At 34.5% G+C, this 20,325-nt stretch overlaps 2 protein-coding genes across 5 annotated transcripts in view; one reads left to right on the top strand and one right to left on the bottom strand.

Moving 5' to 3' along the window:
• The window catches only part of PPP4R4 (protein phosphatase 4 regulatory subunit 4), a 58,831-nt gene that overhangs the window by 18,805 nt on the left and 19,701 nt on the right, over nucleotides 1-20,325 (top strand). For 2 of the 4 annotated variants that reach the window (XR_013340143.1, XM_021541293.3), the window contains exons 3-9: nucleotides 3,288-3,390; nucleotides 10,110-10,257; nucleotides 10,953-11,026; nucleotides 11,989-12,095; nucleotides 14,563-14,670; nucleotides 16,661-16,782; nucleotides 18,273-18,395. Coding sequence is in view for 3 of the 4 variants with exons in the window: in XM_021541293.3 (XP_021396968.2) it covers nucleotides 3,288-3,390; nucleotides 10,110-10,257; nucleotides 10,953-11,026; nucleotides 11,989-12,095; nucleotides 14,563-14,670; nucleotides 16,661-16,782; nucleotides 18,273-18,395 (785 nt within the window). In the remaining variant the exon portion in view is untranslated. Of the gene's footprint in view, nucleotides 1-3,287; nucleotides 3,391-7,826; nucleotides 7,925-10,109; nucleotides 10,258-10,952; nucleotides 11,027-11,988; nucleotides 12,096-14,562; nucleotides 14,671-16,660; nucleotides 16,783-18,272; nucleotides 18,396-20,325 lie in introns of those variants that run through there. The other 2 variants (XM_021541296.3, XM_021541297.3) reach the window with 2 other exon arrangements.
• SERPINA10 (serpin family A member 10) overlaps nucleotides 13,516-20,325 on the bottom strand; it is a 36,397-nt gene continuing 29,587 nt past the window's right edge. The window contains exon 6 of the transcript XR_013340144.1: nucleotides 13,516-13,572. The gene's annotated coding sequence lies outside the window, so the exon portion shown is untranslated. The remainder of the gene's footprint in view (nucleotides 13,573-20,325) is intronic.

Below are 20,325 nucleotides of genomic sequence, written 5' to 3'. Positions count from 1 at the left end.
AGTGGTTCATTCAACAATGGCTACTTAACAAATCATTTTTGCCAAACTGGTGCCACAATGTGAAAGAAAAGCCTCTACACAAACTGAGTTTCAGTTAGAGCTTGGGTAAACATTGTACCTCAGTCTTCTTTACAATACTGTGTTCTGCTCCTGCCCTCGTGTTTTATAGGCTAGTGTGAATGAAGGAGAGAAAAATGTAAATCTGTCTTTTCTTTTTCAAAATCCTTTGTGGTAATATTGTCTTGCAGTACATTCAGTGACTAATGTTCATTCTTCATGCTGCAGAAGGAGTTGTAGTCCTTCCATCCATTTCCAGATAGAAATGTTTCTAATTGAGTATCCAGGGACTTTTAAAATTTCTTTGTTCTTATCTTGTAGAATCTGTTTTTTAAAAATGCTTTAAAAATTAGTATAAGAAATCTTATTGTCTTTCTTGAGTTTTGTGAAAGTTTGCAAAATTGGCAACACATACCCTGAATAAAATCATAGTACAGTTGTGGGAAGGGATGTCTGGAAATCATCTTCCTGCTCAAAGTAGTATCAATTAGAGAAATATATTCAGTCTTGTCCTGAACACAGGATTTTGAATCATGTGGATGGAGACTGCACCACTGTTGTGGGCAACTCTTTCCAATATTTGAATACTCTGACATAGAAGAATTTTTGGTTTTTTAAAGGTTTAAGTGGAATTTCCTTTGTATTGAATTTGATCACATTGTTTTGCATCCTATCACTGGGTACCACTGGGAAGAATCTGCCTCTGTCTTCTTTACTGTCTCACATGAGAGTTTATACATGTCAAATAAAGCCCCCAAGGTTTCTATTCTCAAGATTAAAAATCCCTTTTGTCGAAGTTTCTGCACAAATATTGTGATGAGCTCACTGCCACCTGTCTGTGAGATTTATGTGTTGAATAGAGAAGAAAGATCATGTTCCTTGAGCTGCTGGTGATGCTCTTGAGTGCAGCCCAGGATGCCATCAGCTACCTTTCCCTCCAGGTCAGTTTTGTGGCCACTGGTACCTCCAGGTCCTTTCCTGCCAAGCTGTTTCCCAGTTGGCTGGCCCCCAGCTTCTTCTGGTGCATGGGGCTGTTCTGCCACAGCTATAGAATTTGCATTTTCTGCTTCTGGACTCTGTAAGATCCTTGTTGGTTTGTTTCTCCAGTTGTTGAGTTACCAGAGTCTTCTGGTCAACACCTCCTCCTGGTTTTGTATTATCTGCATACTGAGGGTGCACTCTGTCCCATCCCCCAGGTCATTAATGAAAACTTTATTGCCCCCAGTAAGGTACACCATGAGGTAAACCACCTGTGGCTGTCTTCCTTGCCAGTAGTCACAGCCCTTTAGGTTCAATAGTTCACTCAGTTTTCAGTCCACATCACTTTCCATTTGTCCAACTTGTACTTCATCGGTTCATCTATGGGGGTATGATGGGAGACAATGTCAACAGCCTTGCTAAATAAGTTAAACAACTTCCACCCTCTCAGCCAGTCATCACTGTTGTCAAGTTGGCTGGTCAGGATTGATTTCCCCTTAACAAATCCAGGCTGACTACTCAGAGGCACGTTTCTGTTCTTCATGTGATTGTAAATGGTTTCTAGGAGGATTTGCTTCAGTCTCAAGACATCACAATAATTATGTGGGCTTCATTTTATATAGTAAAAGAAACAAGTAAAAGAAAATGCAGGGGCTAGAAGGAGAAGGCTTAGTGCTGTGCTGGTGCTTGAGAAGTGTTTGAAAAGTGCTTTACAATGGGTCTTACAGTTTGGCTGTGTCTGGTACCACTGGCCAGCAGCAAGTAGCTGCTGTTGCAGAGGAAGGAAGTATTTGGACAGGAGTATTGGGGCCTTCCCCAATTTCCCTCCCTGCATGAGGATTCTCATCATTGCTAAGTCACTGGGATCTCCTGTGGGATGAACTCAGAAAATGAGTACTGAAGTTTTTTATATTTAAATGGTATGTGGATTTTGCTAGCACAAAAGATGCTGAGCTAAATTGCTTCTAAGTATAGGGCTCTGTTGTGTTCTCCTATAGTTAGCACTGTTAATAAAGGAATAGTGCCTTCAAAACACTGAGCTTATTGTGACTCTGAACAAAAGATTTAGCATTTATTTTTCATTTGTTTATTAGTACAAAAATGTGTACATCTGAGCATTTAGCAATAATTCACTATAATTCTGGAGTCTTCAATATTTAATGAAAATCTATGGCGCAGCTCATTTGGTAGAAATAGAAGAAAAATCTTCTGCAGTTGGAAAATTACAGACTGTGTAGGTGTTGAAATGCCTCCCGCTTCACTTTCTTAATTGGCAGTAGGCCAGATACTAGGAATTTCTGGTTTAAAGGGAAATGCTTCCCTTTTCTTTACATTTTGATGGATAAAGGTAGCATTTTCTTTGCATTATTTAGCAGTTGGGGTTTCTTCCATCTTGATACAAAATTCAATTAAATAGCTTCTCCAAGTTGTCTTGGCTTTTTGCATTACTACTGGATAACACAAAGATATGCATGCCTTGCCAAAGGAAAAGGATGTGTTGATGTTTAGTTTTAATTTTAATTTTGGCATCCAGACCCTCTTGCTTTCTGATTCTATTCTAGGATTTGATCCACTTGAGTAATTTTTTTACCTCATAATTTTTTTCATTGCTGCCTACCATAACCTTCCCATCCTGCTTTTTTTTTTTTTTTTTTTTTTTTTTTTTTTTTTTTCTCTTGTTTTTGTTTCCTTTTTCAATTGTGGGATACCATTGAGAGAGACAGAATGAGGAGAAAGGTACAAGATCTGTAATTTAACCAAGTGTTTTACATTCTTTTTAAATCATGTTTGTGTGCATATGACTATACATCTGACTGCTTTCCCTACAAAAAGGAAATAATGGTAGGTTTCTGTTAAAATGTTGTACAGTGTGTGTTATTTTCATGTATATGTTCTCTTTGCCCCCTTCCTATGGTTTATCCCTTGTGTTGCCATAAGGCAAAAGATTCTATGAAACCACTGCCTTGATCACCTGGCTTGAAAAGATCATTCAAAGGTTTCATATTTTTATGCAAAACTACACTAAAAATTAAAACATTCCATGTAGGAAATGATATATAATAGCTTGATAGGTTGATATTTTTAAATGTAGTATTCTACCACACATTATAAACAAAAAAGCCTCTTTGCTTGCATGAAAAACCTGAGTAGTGTAAGTTTATTATTCTTGGTTTTGTTTTGTTTTCTAAGGAAAGCCATGAGCTTGTAATCATCATAGTGAGTAATGTATTTTATGTTTATGTTTTTGTAAGTTCTGGTCAGGATATACAAGGAACAAGTGTGGTGGCAAATCTTCCAGTCCTTATGCGACAGAATCCTGCAGAAACACTTCGTCGGGTTTTACCAAAAATCAGAGTAAGTTTTGTGTGTTGAGGTTTGAATGTACCTTTTCTGCCAGTTTAATTATTTTAACAAAGGAAAAGAAAAATCCCGCTTCTATTGCAAGCTCAGTCTCTAGGAGGTGTATGTCCAGTAGGTCTTCTGTATTAATTTGCCTAACTTACAAAGTATTACAGGTATTATAGTTTTTTAAAAATTATTACAAAAGGAGGAAAAAAGAGCAGAATTAATACTACTTAAATGTTCTAAAAGTTTACTATGTTTTGACAGCTTTTTTGAGAATTATTTTTGCAGTCTATTCAGTCATAATGTTTGATTCTGATGTTCTCAGTCTCCTTTCATCCAAACATTAAGATCTTCAGGGTGCTGTCCATAAGAGTATACTTTGGTTTTAGCTGTCTGAGCAATTTCACATTCTGCCCTCCGTATTTTCAGTAAGTCACTGCTGGTTGTGATACATGTATGATGACCATGCAATGTTATATAGTAATTTTATATAGAGATATGTTTTTATAAAGGATATTTGGGTTGTTTAACCTGGAGAAGGGAAAGCACTGGGTACACCTTATTTTGACTTTTCAGTTCTTTAAAAGGGGGCTTACAAAAAGATGAGGACAAACTTACTGGCAGTGTCTTTTGAGATATGACAAGGGGCAATGGGGTTAAACTAAAGAAGGATAGATTCAGAATAGATATGAGGAGGAAATTCCTTGACATGAGCATGGTAAAACACTGTAACAGATTGCCCAGAGAAGTTATGGATGCCCCATCCCTGGAAATGTTCAAGATCAGACTCGGTGGGACTCTAAACAACCTGGTCTAGTGGAAGGTGTCCCCGCTCATTTCTATGGGGGTGAACTAGCTGAATTTTTAAGGTCCCTTCCAACCCAAACTATTCTATGATTATGTGATTGTGGACAAGATACCTGTCTCTGTATTTCCACTCTGTCCCAGATATGTACCCTTGCCCAGAAGAATGGTACAAATTCATTTAAGTGTGGTTTTAAGAGCAGTCTTGGCCAAATAAGAACAAACTAAATCACAAATGCAAACGCAAAACTTAATAATGCTCATGCCCCCTAGGACCCCTGCAGAAGAAGAGGGTTGAAGAGAGCCTTATCAATGTATACAAATACCTGACAAAGCAAAGACAGAGATAAGCTCTTCGCAGGGGTACCCAGTGACAGAACTGCAAGTGTTGCTGCAATGTGCACAAACAGAAACACAGGAGGTTTCTTCTGAACATCAGGGATCACTTTTTCACTGTGAGGGTGACTGAGCAGTGGCACAAGTTGCTTAGAGAAGTTATTGTCTTCCTCCTTGGAGGTATTCAAAAGCAATCATGTCTTAGCTGTAACTGGCCCGGCTTGAGCAGGGGCATTGAACAAAATGCCCTCTAGAAAGACCCTTCCAGCCTTCAATCATTCTGAAAGTATCAGACATCACCTCTCAGCTTCATGTTATGAAATGTCTGTGATCTCAGGAGACTTCTGTTTTTTAGGAGGAGCTGTTCCAACTTTTATCTGATTATTTAGGTGGTCAAGAAATGGTCAATAAATAGCTCTTCTCAGGACTAAGGACAGGTATAGACTGACAGATGGTTTGGAAAACATTAAAGTGCTTCTGGTTGCATTCTGCACTATAAGATGGAGGTCAATAGGAATTTTACTTAAATATCTATGAGTGTAAAAGTGCTTTGAGAAGAATGACTTGAAGTTGCAAAGTAATTGGTAAGCCTTCAATTTGCACCAAATATCTGCAGTTACAATCACATTATTCTAACATATGTAATGCAGTCTTCCTAAACCAACCTACTGGCTTCAAGAAAAGTTTGTTTGGATTTTTTATGCTAATCATACTGAATCCATTTTTGCCTCTTTTTCTACTTTGAGAGTAGAATTCTTCCTAAAATTAAGGAGAAATAATAAACACTGGGGATTTTCTACTCTTATTTTTCAGGCTGTAGAGAAGTACTGGTCTTGGCCTGTCTTCAATAAAAAGTCTAGTATGGGAATGCAGTTTTGATTCTAGTTTTAATGTTTTTTAATATAGGGATTAAGATAATATTTGTAAGTATGATAATTTGCATAAATAGAAAATTATTTCTGCAGTGGGAGTTGGATCTCAGTGTGATCTTTGATCAGGCTGTATTAGTTACTTTGTAAAAGTATCTTCCTGTATAATATTAAAGACATTCAACTGAAAACAGTATACGAAGAAAGAAATATCAGAAATTGAAGATAGAAATATTTGAAATGAAGCAGACAGCTTTAATAATAAATGCAACCAATCTTTGAGCAAATTACTGAGAAAAGTAGTGTGGTTTTCATCTTACAGTATCATTGACACCAAACTAGATGCCTTCCTAGATGATAAATTAAATGAAACCTAAGTTAATGGGCTCCAGACAGAGGTAAAAAAGTAAAATATAATGAGGTCAGTCTAAATCCAAGAGTTCCCTTAAAGTTTAAGATTTATAAACTGAAACTTTGTGGAATGTATATGAGTTCCTTTCTGTGGCAATGCTCTTATAAAGCCAGTTCTTCAATGGTGTTCTGTTATCTAATATTATTTATCTATAATAGAAGTGAAGTTGTAACCATGTGCATGGCACTTTTAACTCCAATACAGTATTTGACATAATTAACTTGACTTATTTTTTTTTCTTAACCTTGTTTTTTCTTGAAGGAATCATCCTGACCATTAAATAGAAACTTTTATATTCTGTAAAGGCATAATTGAACTCAACTGTGATAAGAGTCTTGCAAATGTAATCTGCCATTGGAGCGAAATAAATGGATTTAAATTACTGCCCTTGGTTCTGCTTCCTTAGCTTGGGAGTAATCATTTGCGAAATCGAATTGGCATATGAAAAATGAATTATGTAGTAGTTTCAGAGGGCTGTTTCTTTGGAAGTATTGTTACCATATAATTGCATAAGGAAACCAGTGTACTTATTTAGCATACTTGCAGACACCCAAAGCAAAACTAATGTTTTTATTAAAACTGAGGGTAAAGCAGATGAAAGCAGATGAAGAAAGAAATAAATGCAAGGAACATCCAGTCTGATTACATTGCAAATGTGTATTTCATTTGTGAAAAAATGATAAATCTGATTACTTCTAGAAATATAGAAATGATTGTATGCAAATTGCTTATCAGTCTATGAAATCTAATTAAATTAAAATTGTGTCAACAGTACTATATGTTTAATATAAGTATTTTAGATCTAAGTAAAATCAATACATCAATAAGGGTGACATACATGTGTAAGTAATTATTGAATTAAGTGTCAGTATTTTGGTTATGCTATTTAAGCAAACATACAGTATATAATTTAGATGGTAATGTAGGAAAGAGATTAGGAAGTTTTCTTTTAAAATTCTGCTGTTAAAATGAAGTTGCATCCTTGTATGTGTTCTTCTGCATAGAGAAGCCCACTCTGGATTTCTGCATGCACCTCCTCATGAACCTTGGAAGTCATTGAAATGCAGATTTAGGGAAAGTTTAGACATTCTTACAAGCATTTCTCTTTGTGCACAAAATGGCTCTTTTCAAATTATGTTAATAGTATTTTTCCTGCTTTCCATCTTTGAGTTCTGCAACTGAAAGTGATGGAGGGAGATTGCAGGTGTCTATCTGAATGACTAATAAGACATTTTTCCAAATGCTGTAATTGCAGCAAACTATGCTTATTCTTATTGTTGTGTATGCATCAAGCTTTATTCAGTGTTTTCTGATTTGTTCCAAATTCATTTTCAGAGTTACTTATTTTCTTAATATATCAACCTCCTCTTGAAAGCTTTTCTGTAGCTGATTTTATAGTTAAGGAAAAGGTGGGATGATTTTATCCTTCCTTATACTGAACATTAATTTTAAGGTCTATTCTCATTATATCTTTCAGCTTCTGTAGTCTCCATTATTTCTGTGTATTTTAGTCTTTTAGTCTAAAATTTCTATCGTACCAATGCAATACTGAAATTATTTGACTATGTCTCTGCTTGCAGCATTCTTTCAAGAGAATTCTGTTGTTGCAGAAAAAAATGTGCATTTAAACTAGAGATTATTTTTCATTTTTCCAATTAATGGAAAAAAACTACGCTTTCTAAATTTTATGTTTTGGGGCCTGAATTTAACTTGTAGACATTAGAATAGTTAAGAACATGTTAATGCCCTTAAATTCCATTAAATATGCTTGTCTGAATAAGATAAACAGGGAGAGCTTTTTTAGTCTGGAGTGAAAATTTGTGGAGTATCCATGTATAGAAAAATACATTATTTTCTAAATAAATAAATTTATATTAAGTAAATTTAAGTTACTCAGCTTGGGTTGTATGAAACTGTAAAGAGGAGACCCATACATTTCCAAATGTGGAACTGTTCTGAGTGTAAACATCAGTGCAGGCAGGTGTGTAAGCAGTCTAGAAATTTATATTTCAATGTCTCCCGAGGTCCATGAGGAGGCACATCCAGAGAATGTGTTCTTACACATGACTATCCAGAGTTATGTGGATCAGTGGAGGAGACTATTTGGAAACTTTGTTTTTTGGTAAGTAACCTTGTTTATATTGCATAGAAGGTAAATATGTACAGAAAACTGAATTCATAGAATCACAGAATGATTTAGATTGGAAAAGACCTTTAAGTTCATGGAGTCCAACTGTTAACTGGCATTGCTCCATGATTTTCTGGTCTGCATCTGCTGTGTTAGCATCTACAGTGTGTGGATTGTTCTCTTGGTTCTCTTGGTGATGTTTTTTTGAACAAGTGTTAAGCCAGAATCCCAGAAAAGTATGGACAGGTATTCTGATCCCAAAAGTTATTAAAAATACAAAATTGGCAGGTATTATTCTTTCTTGGCTGTGGCTGTAAGAGCACTGGTGGAACACGGACAGAGTCTGGAAATAAGAAGAAGGCGGTTTTCATGGGTGTTGAATGCAAATAGTTTGTTGGAAAACAGCACAATACTGTTTCCTTTTTCATTTGTGGGAGAATCCTTTTAGAATCCTTTTAGAAAGAAACATAGTTGTAAACTTTGACAGGTAATAGAAGCTTTGCCAAAAGAAACTTATCTTGAGAGATAAGTTATTGTTCTCCTTGAAATAAGCTAATAATTGTACATTTGTGTATACAAATAGTTTCACATTTGTAGAATGAAAACTTGTTTTTTACCAAGTCAAATAGTAATTTCTCAGATGTTCTTTACAAACTATTTTCTCAGCAAAATTCCTCTGATATGCAATGCTTAGAGCCGTACAGTCGTTAAATTTGGAAAAACCCTAAGGTTATCATGTCCAGTTGTTTACCCAGCGGCACCATTTTCACCATGTCCCTGAGTTCCATATCCACTTTTGAACACTTCCAGGAATGGTGCTTCCACCACGTCCCTGGCAGCCAGTTCCAGTGCCTGACTGCCCTTTCAGTGAGGAAAGCCACGCTCCAGCCACTGGGGACACGCAGCAGTCCCCAGCCTGCAGCACTGCAGGGGTTTGTGTGACCCAGTGCTTGCCTTTGTTGAACCTCAGACCATTGGCCTTGATATTAATTAAGACATTAAACAGGACTGGCCCCAGCGCTGAGCCCTGGGGATCCCCACTTGTGGCTGGCTGCCAGCTGGATGTAATTCCATTCACCAATGCTCAGGATCTTGCCATGCAGCCAGTTGGTGACACAGTGAAGAGTTCAATCAATAAGCAACTATGCACTTAGGTGCAGAATGAATATTTTTTTTAAAAAAATCGGATCCAGGCTTATTTTTATTTTCAATCAAAAGTCCAGCTTATTTTTGATTTTGGGTGAGTGATCTGAGAAAATACTGTTCGTATCAGGCAGTTTTAAAAAGAAACAAAACCACATATATAAAGTGCTAAGTAGGAAGTATGGGCTTTAGACTCCTACTAAATTTGGAGTAATTTGTAAAATGAGAGTAATGCTTTAGTAGTAGAATAATTAACTTTTTATTTTCTCAGGGAATAGATGCACTTAGGAAAGTAAGCAAATAGATTGTTCACTTAGTTGATTGATATTTACAATTACTAATACTTGCAATGAATGCTGTGTCCTGCAAGGTCTGTGCATAAATCTGAAATTTAAAATTTAAATTACCTGGTTTTAAATTAAAAAAAATAGTAATATTTCATTTCACTTCAACATATTAACTTTGTTTAACTTTTGAGTGGATGATTTTAAAGACAACATAATTAATGACATTCTTGTGTGTCAGAGCTCAGAAACAGAAATGTGTAGTTAGCTAGATAAATATTCTAGTGTGTCTTGCTTTATTCTTAAGACTGTATATATGTACTTTCCATATGCATTCCATGTTAGTCAAAGGATGAAATTTAAATTGCCTTCTGCTATTTTTCTATCTTTTACTGAATGAATGAATGAAATACTTATTTTTAATTCATATGCATAAGCAGTAGAAGTGCAATTGTTGGCTGTTTCTATCTCTTTTTTTTGTAAAGTAGAAAAATCCATGCATTGCATTGATGAAACTTAAAGTCACAAAAGATATTACAAGTAACTTTATTTTTCTTAGAAGATTCATTATATATCGTAAGAAAGTTTAATGTCTACAATAAATTCTTGTTAAGAGAAAATAATTTACAGTAAATTTTGTAGTTTACCCAGGTTGTTGCATATTAATTCTAAAAGTGAATGTAAAAATTTGGATGTTCTTTCAGTACATTTCTGCCTCACTCTCTAAATTGTTATAATTTGTAATTATACAGGAGGTTCTGCATGTTGCAGGAGTAGAAATGCAGTTAACAGCTGCTGTTTCTTTTCTGACTGTTCTGCAAGAGGAGTTGGTGTCCATTCATACCTACTCCCACTCCTTCCTACACATCATTCTCCACAACCTGGAACACAGAGATGCAGGTCAGGGCTCTACAGCTGCTTGATGGCTGATGATATCTACATGTTTTGTTTCCTTAGTGACCCTACAATACTGTGTCAACAGTGAGTGCAATGACTGTGACTTTGTATCTAGACTTGCATGAATCAAAAGAGTTTGGCATGATGACCGCTGATATTCATACTGATATTTAAATGTAATTCTGATTTAAGCAAAAAAAACCCCTCTCACTTTGTCTGAAGGATTAAATCCCAAAGTTGTTTCTGAGTCTGAGCTTCTCCTGAAGTACCAATATTTTGCAGCTGAGAAAATAGAGGGTGGATGGTTGACATTTCTTCTGTGTTGATTATTTTTTCTTAATCTCTTTGACATTAATTTTAGAATACAAAGGAAAGAAAAGGCCTGTTGTGCAGCTAGAAAGTTTCAGTGGGTGTAAAAAAGAATATGCTTCTAAATAAGGGAAATTAGCTTTATAAAGCAATCAGAGTAGTTATTTATTTTATATAGGAATTGGAAAGGGAAAAGAAATGGGGGCAAACCTTGCCGCTTACCTATCCTGCTTTGTACTCTGAAGCCTTGAATATTAATGTAGTGGCTTTCATAGCTCCTTGAGGATGTGTGTAAAAGGTTAGAGGAAATTTTGTAAAACTGGTATGTTTTTTGGTTTAGTTGTATGTACAACAGAAGACATCACATATAACTCGTATCTTTTAAACAGGTGTCAGCAATGCATGGTTAGAAACTCTTCTTGCTGTAATAGAAGCTTTACCGAAAGAAACTGTCAGACATGAGGTAATACTAATCTCAGATGCTAACAAAAAAAATATTAAGATTGTAAGATTGTATTTCCCTGAAAGTTTTATTCACTTCAGTCAGATTTGTGGCACTTCCATACCTGTGAAAATGAACACACTGTAAGAGACGAGTGGGCGAAAATGTGAGACAAGAAGGTCACCTTAAAAAAAGTGGTGTTCTTCGGCAAATAAAGTCAACACTTATTTGCATTCCACTGTAACATTTCCACTGCACTTTGTATTCTCAGTATCATGTTTTCCTGCATCCTGTTTTGGTTTACAGGGTAGTATTTCGCTCTATGTCTTCCTGAAGAAACTACATGTTGTTTACTATTGGACTAAAATTCCAATATCTGCTAAATGGAACCAAATGCTGGAGATCCATTCCTTAGTGTATTTCAGTAGTTCTTGGTGTACCAAAACTAATGCACTGCAAACACTCTTAGTTTTTCGCTGTGTAGCTCAAGATAGAAGAAGAAAATCTGTCACGAAGTAATAATGCCAGTCTCCTTTAGTCAGATAATTTAGTCACTTTTAAATGTTTATATTTTGTTACATTTAAAAGCTTTGCAACGGACATATTGACTGTGTTTATAATTTAAAGCAATATGGAGATTTAAATATATGATTGTGTAGTATAAAAATTCTTATTGAAATAAGAGTAAAATCCAGAACTGTCTAAAAATTAAGCTTACAAAGGGTAAAAACCAAGGTTGGAAGAAACACAGATAATTTATTCCAGTCACCTCCAAAATTTAATTGCAATGTAATTTTAAAGATGTCATTTAAAAAAAATTTGACTGTTGATGTGCATAGGCACCATTATTGTTAGTACTGATTAATTCAGTGAAAAGGTTAATGACATTTGGGATATGTTTTTTTTAAAAGAAGATAAATAAAATACTTTATTTGATGCTCACAATGTTTCCACTCATATTTCTTCTTTTTATTCCCATGTAGATCCTGAATCCTCTTGTTTCCAAAGCACAGCTTTCTCAAACACTTCAGTCCCGCTTAGTTAGTTGTAAAATCATGGGAAAAGTAGCTAACAAATTTGAAGCTCATATGTAAGTATACTGTCAATATATTTTCATTCCACAGTGTAAACCAATATTTCTTTGTTTTAGTGGACAAAAATTACTACAAGAAAAGTACTTTATTGCAAAAATTAAATATTTTTATTCACAGATCCTTTTCATTATTTAACTGGCATGTTTAGAATTGCTGATGTTCATCACTTTATAACTTGACTTGAGTTTCTATGCTCTTTCACAGATTTGAATGGATAGCATTTTCAGGCCATTCTTCCATATTGTTTTTCTTACTCAAAAATAAGCCACACAGTGGATTTCTCTCCAAACTTACAGGCAGAAAACATAACTTCATCTCCTTTGAGTTTCTTCTCATAGGAAGAATTCCATTCCTAACTTTTTATTATGTAACCAAATCTAGCATGTAGATCTGTTTTTTTAATATCCCTAATTAAAATGAAGATATATGAGGAGCTACTGCCGTTCCCTGATATTATCCAGACCTTAGAGTCAGTGTCTGTGAGTCTGGACAGAAAAGGGTGCAATGATGAAAGTAAATCGGAGTCACTCATCTGCCCAAAGCTGTTGGTGTGGTACATTCGTTGGTCAGTTCACCCAGGCTTTCGATAGCATGACCACTTCACCAAATGTGTTTGCTATCCAGGCAACCTGGCACAACATAACTTTGAATTACAATAGAAAACCACTGTGGGCCACTAAAGGCCCAGAAGCTGTCTAGTTGAGGAAACCCACTCTAATAATGATTTTGATCTGCCCCAAAATGTAAGAATTCAGCATATCAGAAAAGAAGAACAACAGGACAATATGACAAGACATTTAAGAATAAATTTCTTTAGATTATGTTTTTTTTCTTCAATAAAAAAGAGCTAGAAGCACCCAAAAGCAAACTATCTAAATTTTCATTTGCTGTTTAGACTATACCTGTTGGACATTCAAAAGTTAATGAAAATGATAGAGTGGTATTTTTTGAAAATGTTACCAAATCTTAATGTTCCAGATCTTTAGGACTCTGTCAGAATAGCAGTTTGCATTTATTTCTTTGATGTTACATTCTCATGGAAATAAGTGACTTTACGGATTACTTGGAATCTTATGTGAAATATAGCAGTGTTAATTAGTAGCCAAAATAATAATATCTTTTGTGGTGTTTCTTCAAATTGATTCCTTGCTCTTCAGAAGCAGGAATCCTCACATTTCAGTAAACAGGTCTTAGCACCTTTTCTGCACAGCCTCTACTTTTTAGGAAGATAACTCAGAATTTTCTGGGATATCTTATTCTTCTGGTAGAGAGCTCTTGAATGCAGTTCAGAGGCCTGAAAAGGGAGCTGGGTCCTCAGGTGTAGAATGTGGCAGACTGAGTAAAATTCAGGACACGATCTCATTCCCATTTCAGAAGGGCTCTTGGTACAGGCCCAGAAGACATATCTATCCTCAGGAGTAGGCAGTATATAAGCATATCTTCATTTTCTTCTACAGAGCGGCACAGTTTTTCCTAATAAAATTTATGCAATAATTAAAAACTTTGTATTTGATGTTATTCCTAGGTTTTTTGTATCCTGTCCTTGTCATGGAACATTAGTTTTTCTACCCTCCAATGTTCCAAGTTAAAAAGTCTTTTTTTCTTTTTACATAGCCCCTAATTTAGTGTATTCTAAAATGCTGAACTTCCAAGGGTACAATTTTTGAAACTTGAGGCTAAATTTTTTCTGTAAGAAGTTAATGAATTTTCACTGAAATGAAGAGAGGCTGTACAAGCTGGCTTGAAAATTTGCTTGTCAGTGTCTACATATTATTTATCTTGAGTTTTGCAATAACATAAGGATTTTTATAGAGATATTTTATGAATACTTATGACAGAACCTTGGGCAGTGAAAGGAAACACAATGGCTGATTCTTCCAAGTTGTGATATGTGTTTTTACTGAAATAGGAATCAAAAATTTTATTTTGTATCTGCCATTGATTTACATGAATACTTTTTCTACTTGCCTGAAAACATTGCAATATTCAAGCTTTTAATCTTAAATTATTTTTCTCCTTTCTTCCTAATTATGTCTTGGGAGATACCTGCATATCAAAGATGAGGTATTACAGACATTTAATTGGGATTTGCATTTCCATTTATATAATCTTTTTATTCGTTCAGTTCAGAAATTGTACTAAAGATTAGAAGATATTAAATGAGGACAGCATCCTACTAAAGTAGCCTACCTACTATTTTTGTAGTTTATAAGAAATAAGAGATGAATATGAGCAAATTATAATGGCAGTAAATATTCCTTTTCCTATTTCTTTGCAACACATATATGCACCCAATATACAATATTCTTTTCTAATTGCTGATTATCAGAAAATACTTTATTGAGTGTGACAATTTAGCAATATATGGGATAAACAAATAATATGTGAGTAAAGTTCAGAACTACTCAATAGATTTTATATATTCTTGTTCTATATATTAATAAAAAATGTTCACATTTTTAGTGTTAAAAGAGAGGTTCTTCCATTGGTAAAATCACTGTGCCAGGATGTGGAATATGAAGTTAGAACTTGCATGTGTCGGCAACTGGAACATGTAGCTCGAGGAATAGGGTGAGTGCAATTTGCCTGACTGATCTTAAATGCAAAATATTTCTCCAAAATGTAAACCTAAAAACACCTTTTAAAATAGCTCAATTTATGCATACTCAGTTATGAATCTGGAATGTACAGATGTGTTCTTAGTAACGGGCTGTTGGCAGTTGTCTCTTTTCCACTTTTAGATTTTTCTCTCTTTTATAGTAAAATTGCTGAACCATAAATCCAGCAGATTTTTTAAATAATGACTTCATATTGAAATGGTCTCAATTATGCATTGGTGGTATTTGTCTTATTTAAAAATTCTGACAAGTATTAGTAGTTTTAATAATTATTGTGCAGTGTTTTGAGAAAGAATGCTAAATGGCTTTTGTAAGCAAATTTCAGTTCAGTATCAACTTTTACTCAAAGCTTGAAGGCCTTCAGTATTCACAGATAGGATTGAAAACGTATGTAACTTTAATAAAAGAAAATGTTAACTACATACAGGATTGGTCTCTGAGTGAACAAATATTGTAAAATTTGAGGTCTCTCTACCTGCTATTTTGTCAGGAATGAAAAAAAGCAGTAACTTCTTTTACAGATTAAAAAAGGTAACATTCCTTACCCAGTGCTAGACAGCAGAGACAGATTAGATCTTATACTAGTAAGTAACCATACTGGAAAGGAAATTTTCTTAATTTTGTTTAGTGTCTTTAAAATGAACTAAATTTCATTTATTCTGTCTGGGAATTGTAAGTTTAAAAAAATCATAGGTATTATGCAGTGGCAAATGACAGCATCACTGGCAATTTACCCCACCTTAGAATAGTAGGTTTGGTGGGGCTAAATATTTTTTTATTAATTAGTGATCTGTCCTGTGTATTTTTCTTTGATTCTCTCCTCACCAACTTTTATTTTTAGCATTAATGTATTTGTATAGACTGTTCTATATCTCAAGTTTTAGCTTAGTTTCTTTTTAATGCTTTAGATGATTTAATCTCATGAGAAATGGTGAACATTCAGTGCTTTCAATATGGAAGCTATTCCAGTGTGTCATGTTCAGGATGAATAGGTAGTAAGTAAATAAAAAAGTAACTAAATAGACATGAGCAAATTTTCAGGTAAATATTGAAGGTATAATGTGACAACAGTCCAAATACTTATTTTTACCAGTTAGTGTTATTGCCAGTAAATAATCTAACATTTTCTTGTAATTTTATTTGAGTGTTTAATCATTTGCTTGGAAGAATACTGTTAACACCTCTTGATTTGCTGGTAGGTATAATAAACTCTGTAAGGTGCAAATCACTTTGATGCTTATTATAAACATTTGAAAGGATTATTGTTTATATTGACTTACAAAAGGGGCAGCTGTTATTGCTTTAGTCTGATTGGAAGGGATATTTTAAGCATTTTTTTTATTTCAGTGTCCTGAGTTAAGTATCAGCAGTATGTTAGTAGGTTGGTATGTACCAAGGCAAAAAAGGACAAGCAGAAACCTTTCTTTCCTACTTTAAACCAAGGCCAAAAGTCAGTGTTTAGACTAGTTGGGAAATCAAATTTTCTCTGAGCAGTTCTCTGTAAAGAAGGTTCATCTTTGATGTATAAAATTTCCAGTTGCTTCAGTCCAACATGGCTCATACTTATGAAATTTTCACTTTGGACCATCATATTGAGCATATTTGATCATAAGAATTTTCTTAGTAATACAGTAAAATAGCTGTAGTCCTTTGATTTTTTTTTCAGACTACATTTTCTGTAATTTATTTTGAGCTAATTTGAATGCTTTTTTAATTATGAAGTTCTGCATTTAAAGTTTGTATGTTTCCTTGGTTGACAAAGAAGAAAAGTCCTGAGATTGACTGGAGGTTTTTTATTTGACTTTTATTTCCTTAGAACTTTGTTTTTTCTTCTTAACTACCCAAAAAATATCTAAATGAGTATTGCAAGGCAGAATTCTGTTTTGCAGTGGCAGCATTGTTTCATTGTAAGCTTTCTTTTGACTGCTTGCTTCACGTTGCAGGACAGAACTAACAAAAACTGTGGTGCTTCCTGAGTTAGTGGGGCTGGCAAGAGATGAGGGCAGCAGTGTATGCCTGGCAGCTTTTGAGACCTTGGTGAATCTGCTTGATATGTTTGATGCAGGTAAGAATCTAATTTAGGCTTACTAATAATGCACTAGTTCCAAGTGCATTATTCAGACATTTCTGATTTCATTTTGTTCATTGCTTTGTCCTTTATATTTCCTTATATTTCATGTCTTGAAGTGCTTTATATGCAGAAAGTTTTAAGGGAGGTGAGCTAGTTGTCCATGAAATCAATTAACATATTCCAAGTTTTTAATTTAATCTGTCTTAATAGAATGAGTAAAATTACTGCATAAATTATGGAAATGTTGTGTTGCTAGTATTTAACTAATTAATTTAGTGCTATCAGTACACAGAATACAAAGTGTTAGCTCAACAAAAATGTACTGTACAGGAACTTGGTGATGAATTACTGCAATATATGGTTGTATTTAAGCCATATAGAGGAGTGGATAAGGAAAAGAAAAAAATAGTATCGTTTTGGGGAGAATACTGTAAATGACTTTTTAGCAGTGAGTGTTTATATCAGTAAGTATGGTAGTAAGTTAATTTTCTAATTCTTGAGCCTCTGTATTGATGCTATCAAGTTTGTGCGTCTCTTTGCACCTCTCAGTCTTCACTCCTCCTCCCCCACCCCCTGCTGTAACTAATGCTTTGAGTTACTGTAAGAAGCTTAGAGAAAGCAATCAGGGGTTATTTGCAGGTTTTTAAGGAATTTTTCTAGAAATGGGGGTTGCGTGGGTTTTGCTTTCATGGCTGAACAAGAAAATGAACACTTTTGAAGGTAGATGACCCAAAATTACATTCTAGAGTTTCTCTCCCACAACATCAAAATATTTCTCCAAGACCAATTTAACTTTGTTCAATCACAATTATTTGCTGAATTTTGTTGTTGATCTACCATTAAAAAATCATTATCCCTTTAAAAAACATTTTAATACAATTATTTTATTTAAAATAAGTCTGAAGATATAAATTTCTTCAAACATTTGCTTGTTTATTTTATAAGGACACAGAGTGTTTGGATTTGGCTTTAATTTTTAAATTATTTAATTTCTTTCCTGTGTCTTTAATTATTTTGTTTCTCTGTGAATTTACTGTATACCAAAAGATTTTGTAGCACTTCTCATTAAGTTTAAAAAATTAGCTTGCAGAATATCCTGAGTTTTCTATTTACTGTCACAATTATGTTCAGTCTTGATCTCCCTCTATTCCTACTATTGTAGGAAATCTTGTAGGAGTAATGCAGTATTCATTCTCTATATTCTTGGTGGATGGAGAAGGTAATCACTGTTTATTTATTCTCTGCCTCATCCTTTACTGGGGGGTGCCTTTTCACTAAGAACAAACAAAACTGAATATAAAAGGAAAAGTACTAAATTTAGGATCATTCTCTCTACCTGTTTTGTACCTTCTGTGAGTACCTGCAGATGTAATCCTGAGAATGTTAAATGAAATTTTTCTCAATTTACTACAGAAGGTCCGTCTCTGTGCTCTTTTTAAAATGTTGACAAATGGCTAACTCTAAAAATTTCTTTTGTTTTCCAGATGATCGGAGTCAAACTGTTCTCCCATTAGTGAAATCGTTCTGTGAAAAATCCTTCAAAACAGATGAATCTATCCTAGTTTCTTTATCTTTCCATTTAGGGAAACTGTGTAATGGATTATATGGTATGATTTAATTTCTTTTAGAAAATCTTAAATATGAGGGAAGATTGGAGAATTTGAACCCCTTGTAATGGGGGGAAAAACGAAATGATAGTTTGGAAATTTCCTCTTACAGTGACCATCTGCTTATTGTTTTTTGTTGTTTTTGTTTAGACAGGGTCAAAGATGGAAACATGGTGCTTCATCTTTATTGGTTTGACTGATATTTTTGAGTATTCTGGAGCTTGTGATTGAATTTTTGAATTTTTGAAACTAGAAATGTTTGAAAACGTTATGATGTTAACTTTGTTCTTTTCTGTGCTTGATCTCCTTTTTAAGGCACAATGCAGAGTGTGGGCCATAAGGAACTTCTGGGGAGAAAGGAGATGTAATGCCATGTGGATTCCCCAGCTGCAGCCAAATCTGTATTCATAATCTTTACATCCATAATCTGTGCTTGAATTTTAATTTGAGTGCAGCACAATTTTCCTTGATAGATCTGCCTACCATATAGTACCTGTGGAGGATCAGCACAGAATCATGGCTTTACATTTTAATTTCCCCCTAGACTCTTAAAACCTTTGATCTTTCCTACAGTGTTTTAAAATGAACCTTCATGATTATGTTAGAGACGATCAAAGTGACCATTGCATCACTACAGATTACTTGAAATGGCTGTTCCACAATGTCAAAATGTTATTTTCAGAAACAGAGAGCTAGGACAGTCCATCCTGTGTTTATCATGTTTTTCTAGTCTTCTTTTCTCTAGATTGAATGACTAACTCCTGCTCTTTCTTCACCTCTGAACTCCATCTGACAAGTTCATATTTTTCTTGGAAGTGTTATGCCTTAGGACAGTTGAATGAAGTGAAAGGGTTACTTCATATGTCTTGCCAAATATATTGCTGGTCACATTTTTCAGTATGAAAAATTGCCTTTTTAAAAAAGTCTGGCAGCTGGTTAGTCTTTCTCTTTTCTGGCCTTGTTCAGGTGATGCAGATCAGGCTAAACATGGTATCTTACTGCTGTTCTAATGGAATAATAGTCTAAAGTTTTAAGACCATATGTCCAGTTACTGAAGATCATTTTAAACTGTCTTTCTGAAGAATAAACATTCTCTATCTTTGGTTGGTGCTTTCAGAATGCTGAATAAGCAAAGCCTTTTGTCTAGCATTCAGAAGATCAATGAAAATACTGACTAGTACCACAATTGGGATAAAGTTACTTTATACAATTGCCTATCTTCTCATTGGTATATGGGTAGTTTTCTCTTAGTTCTTTTTCCAAGTAGTTTTGGAGCACTTTTATAGTTTTCAATCTATCATTCCTGTTCCCTTCTTGTGAAAGTCATGACCCTTATTGCCTCTTTGGTTTCACAGGTCCTGTTATGCTAGAAGGAAATTGAATCAGTTTGACAAGTTTTCCTTTTGCCATGTTGAGTACTGCTATTTTTTGGAGGGGATATATGTGGATGTGTTGGTTTTTAGTAGTAGATTTTTTTGTTTGTTTGTTTCAGTTTTATCAAACACGTGAAAGTAACCTGACTTATGTAATTATATGGCTTGTCCTGTCCCTCTCCAGCTATTAAATATAAGTACCACTTCAGCCATTTTCTATTCTGTTATTTAAGATTTCAGCAACTAGTACTTTGAGTACTGGAATGAAGCATATCTGACTGCGTGTTTTGAAAACCTCTTAATATTCACTGACGTGTTGTTTCTCTACTTAAAGGTTGAATTTTTGTCAGAGTTACTAGTTGTACTCAGCCTGGTGATATTAGTGGAATTTAAAAAAAATATTAAGCATTTCAGCGTTCTTGATACCAATCAATGATAGCTTTGCCTTGCCCTCTGGAATAGAAAATTGAGCCTTTTCTTGGTTATTCTCTTATTACCTAAAGTACTTGTAGTTTTTAAATTCTTCTTGCTAGTTACATTCCAGTTTGTTCTGAGTA

Source organism: Lonchura striata, chromosome 6 (genome assembly GCF_046129695.1).
Source record: "Lonchura striata isolate bLonStr1 chromosome 6, bLonStr1.mat, whole genome shotgun sequence".
NCBI lineage: Eukaryota > Metazoa > Chordata > Aves > Passeriformes > Estrildidae > Lonchura > Lonchura striata.
This window is presented reverse-complemented; position numbering and strand designations above follow the sequence as displayed.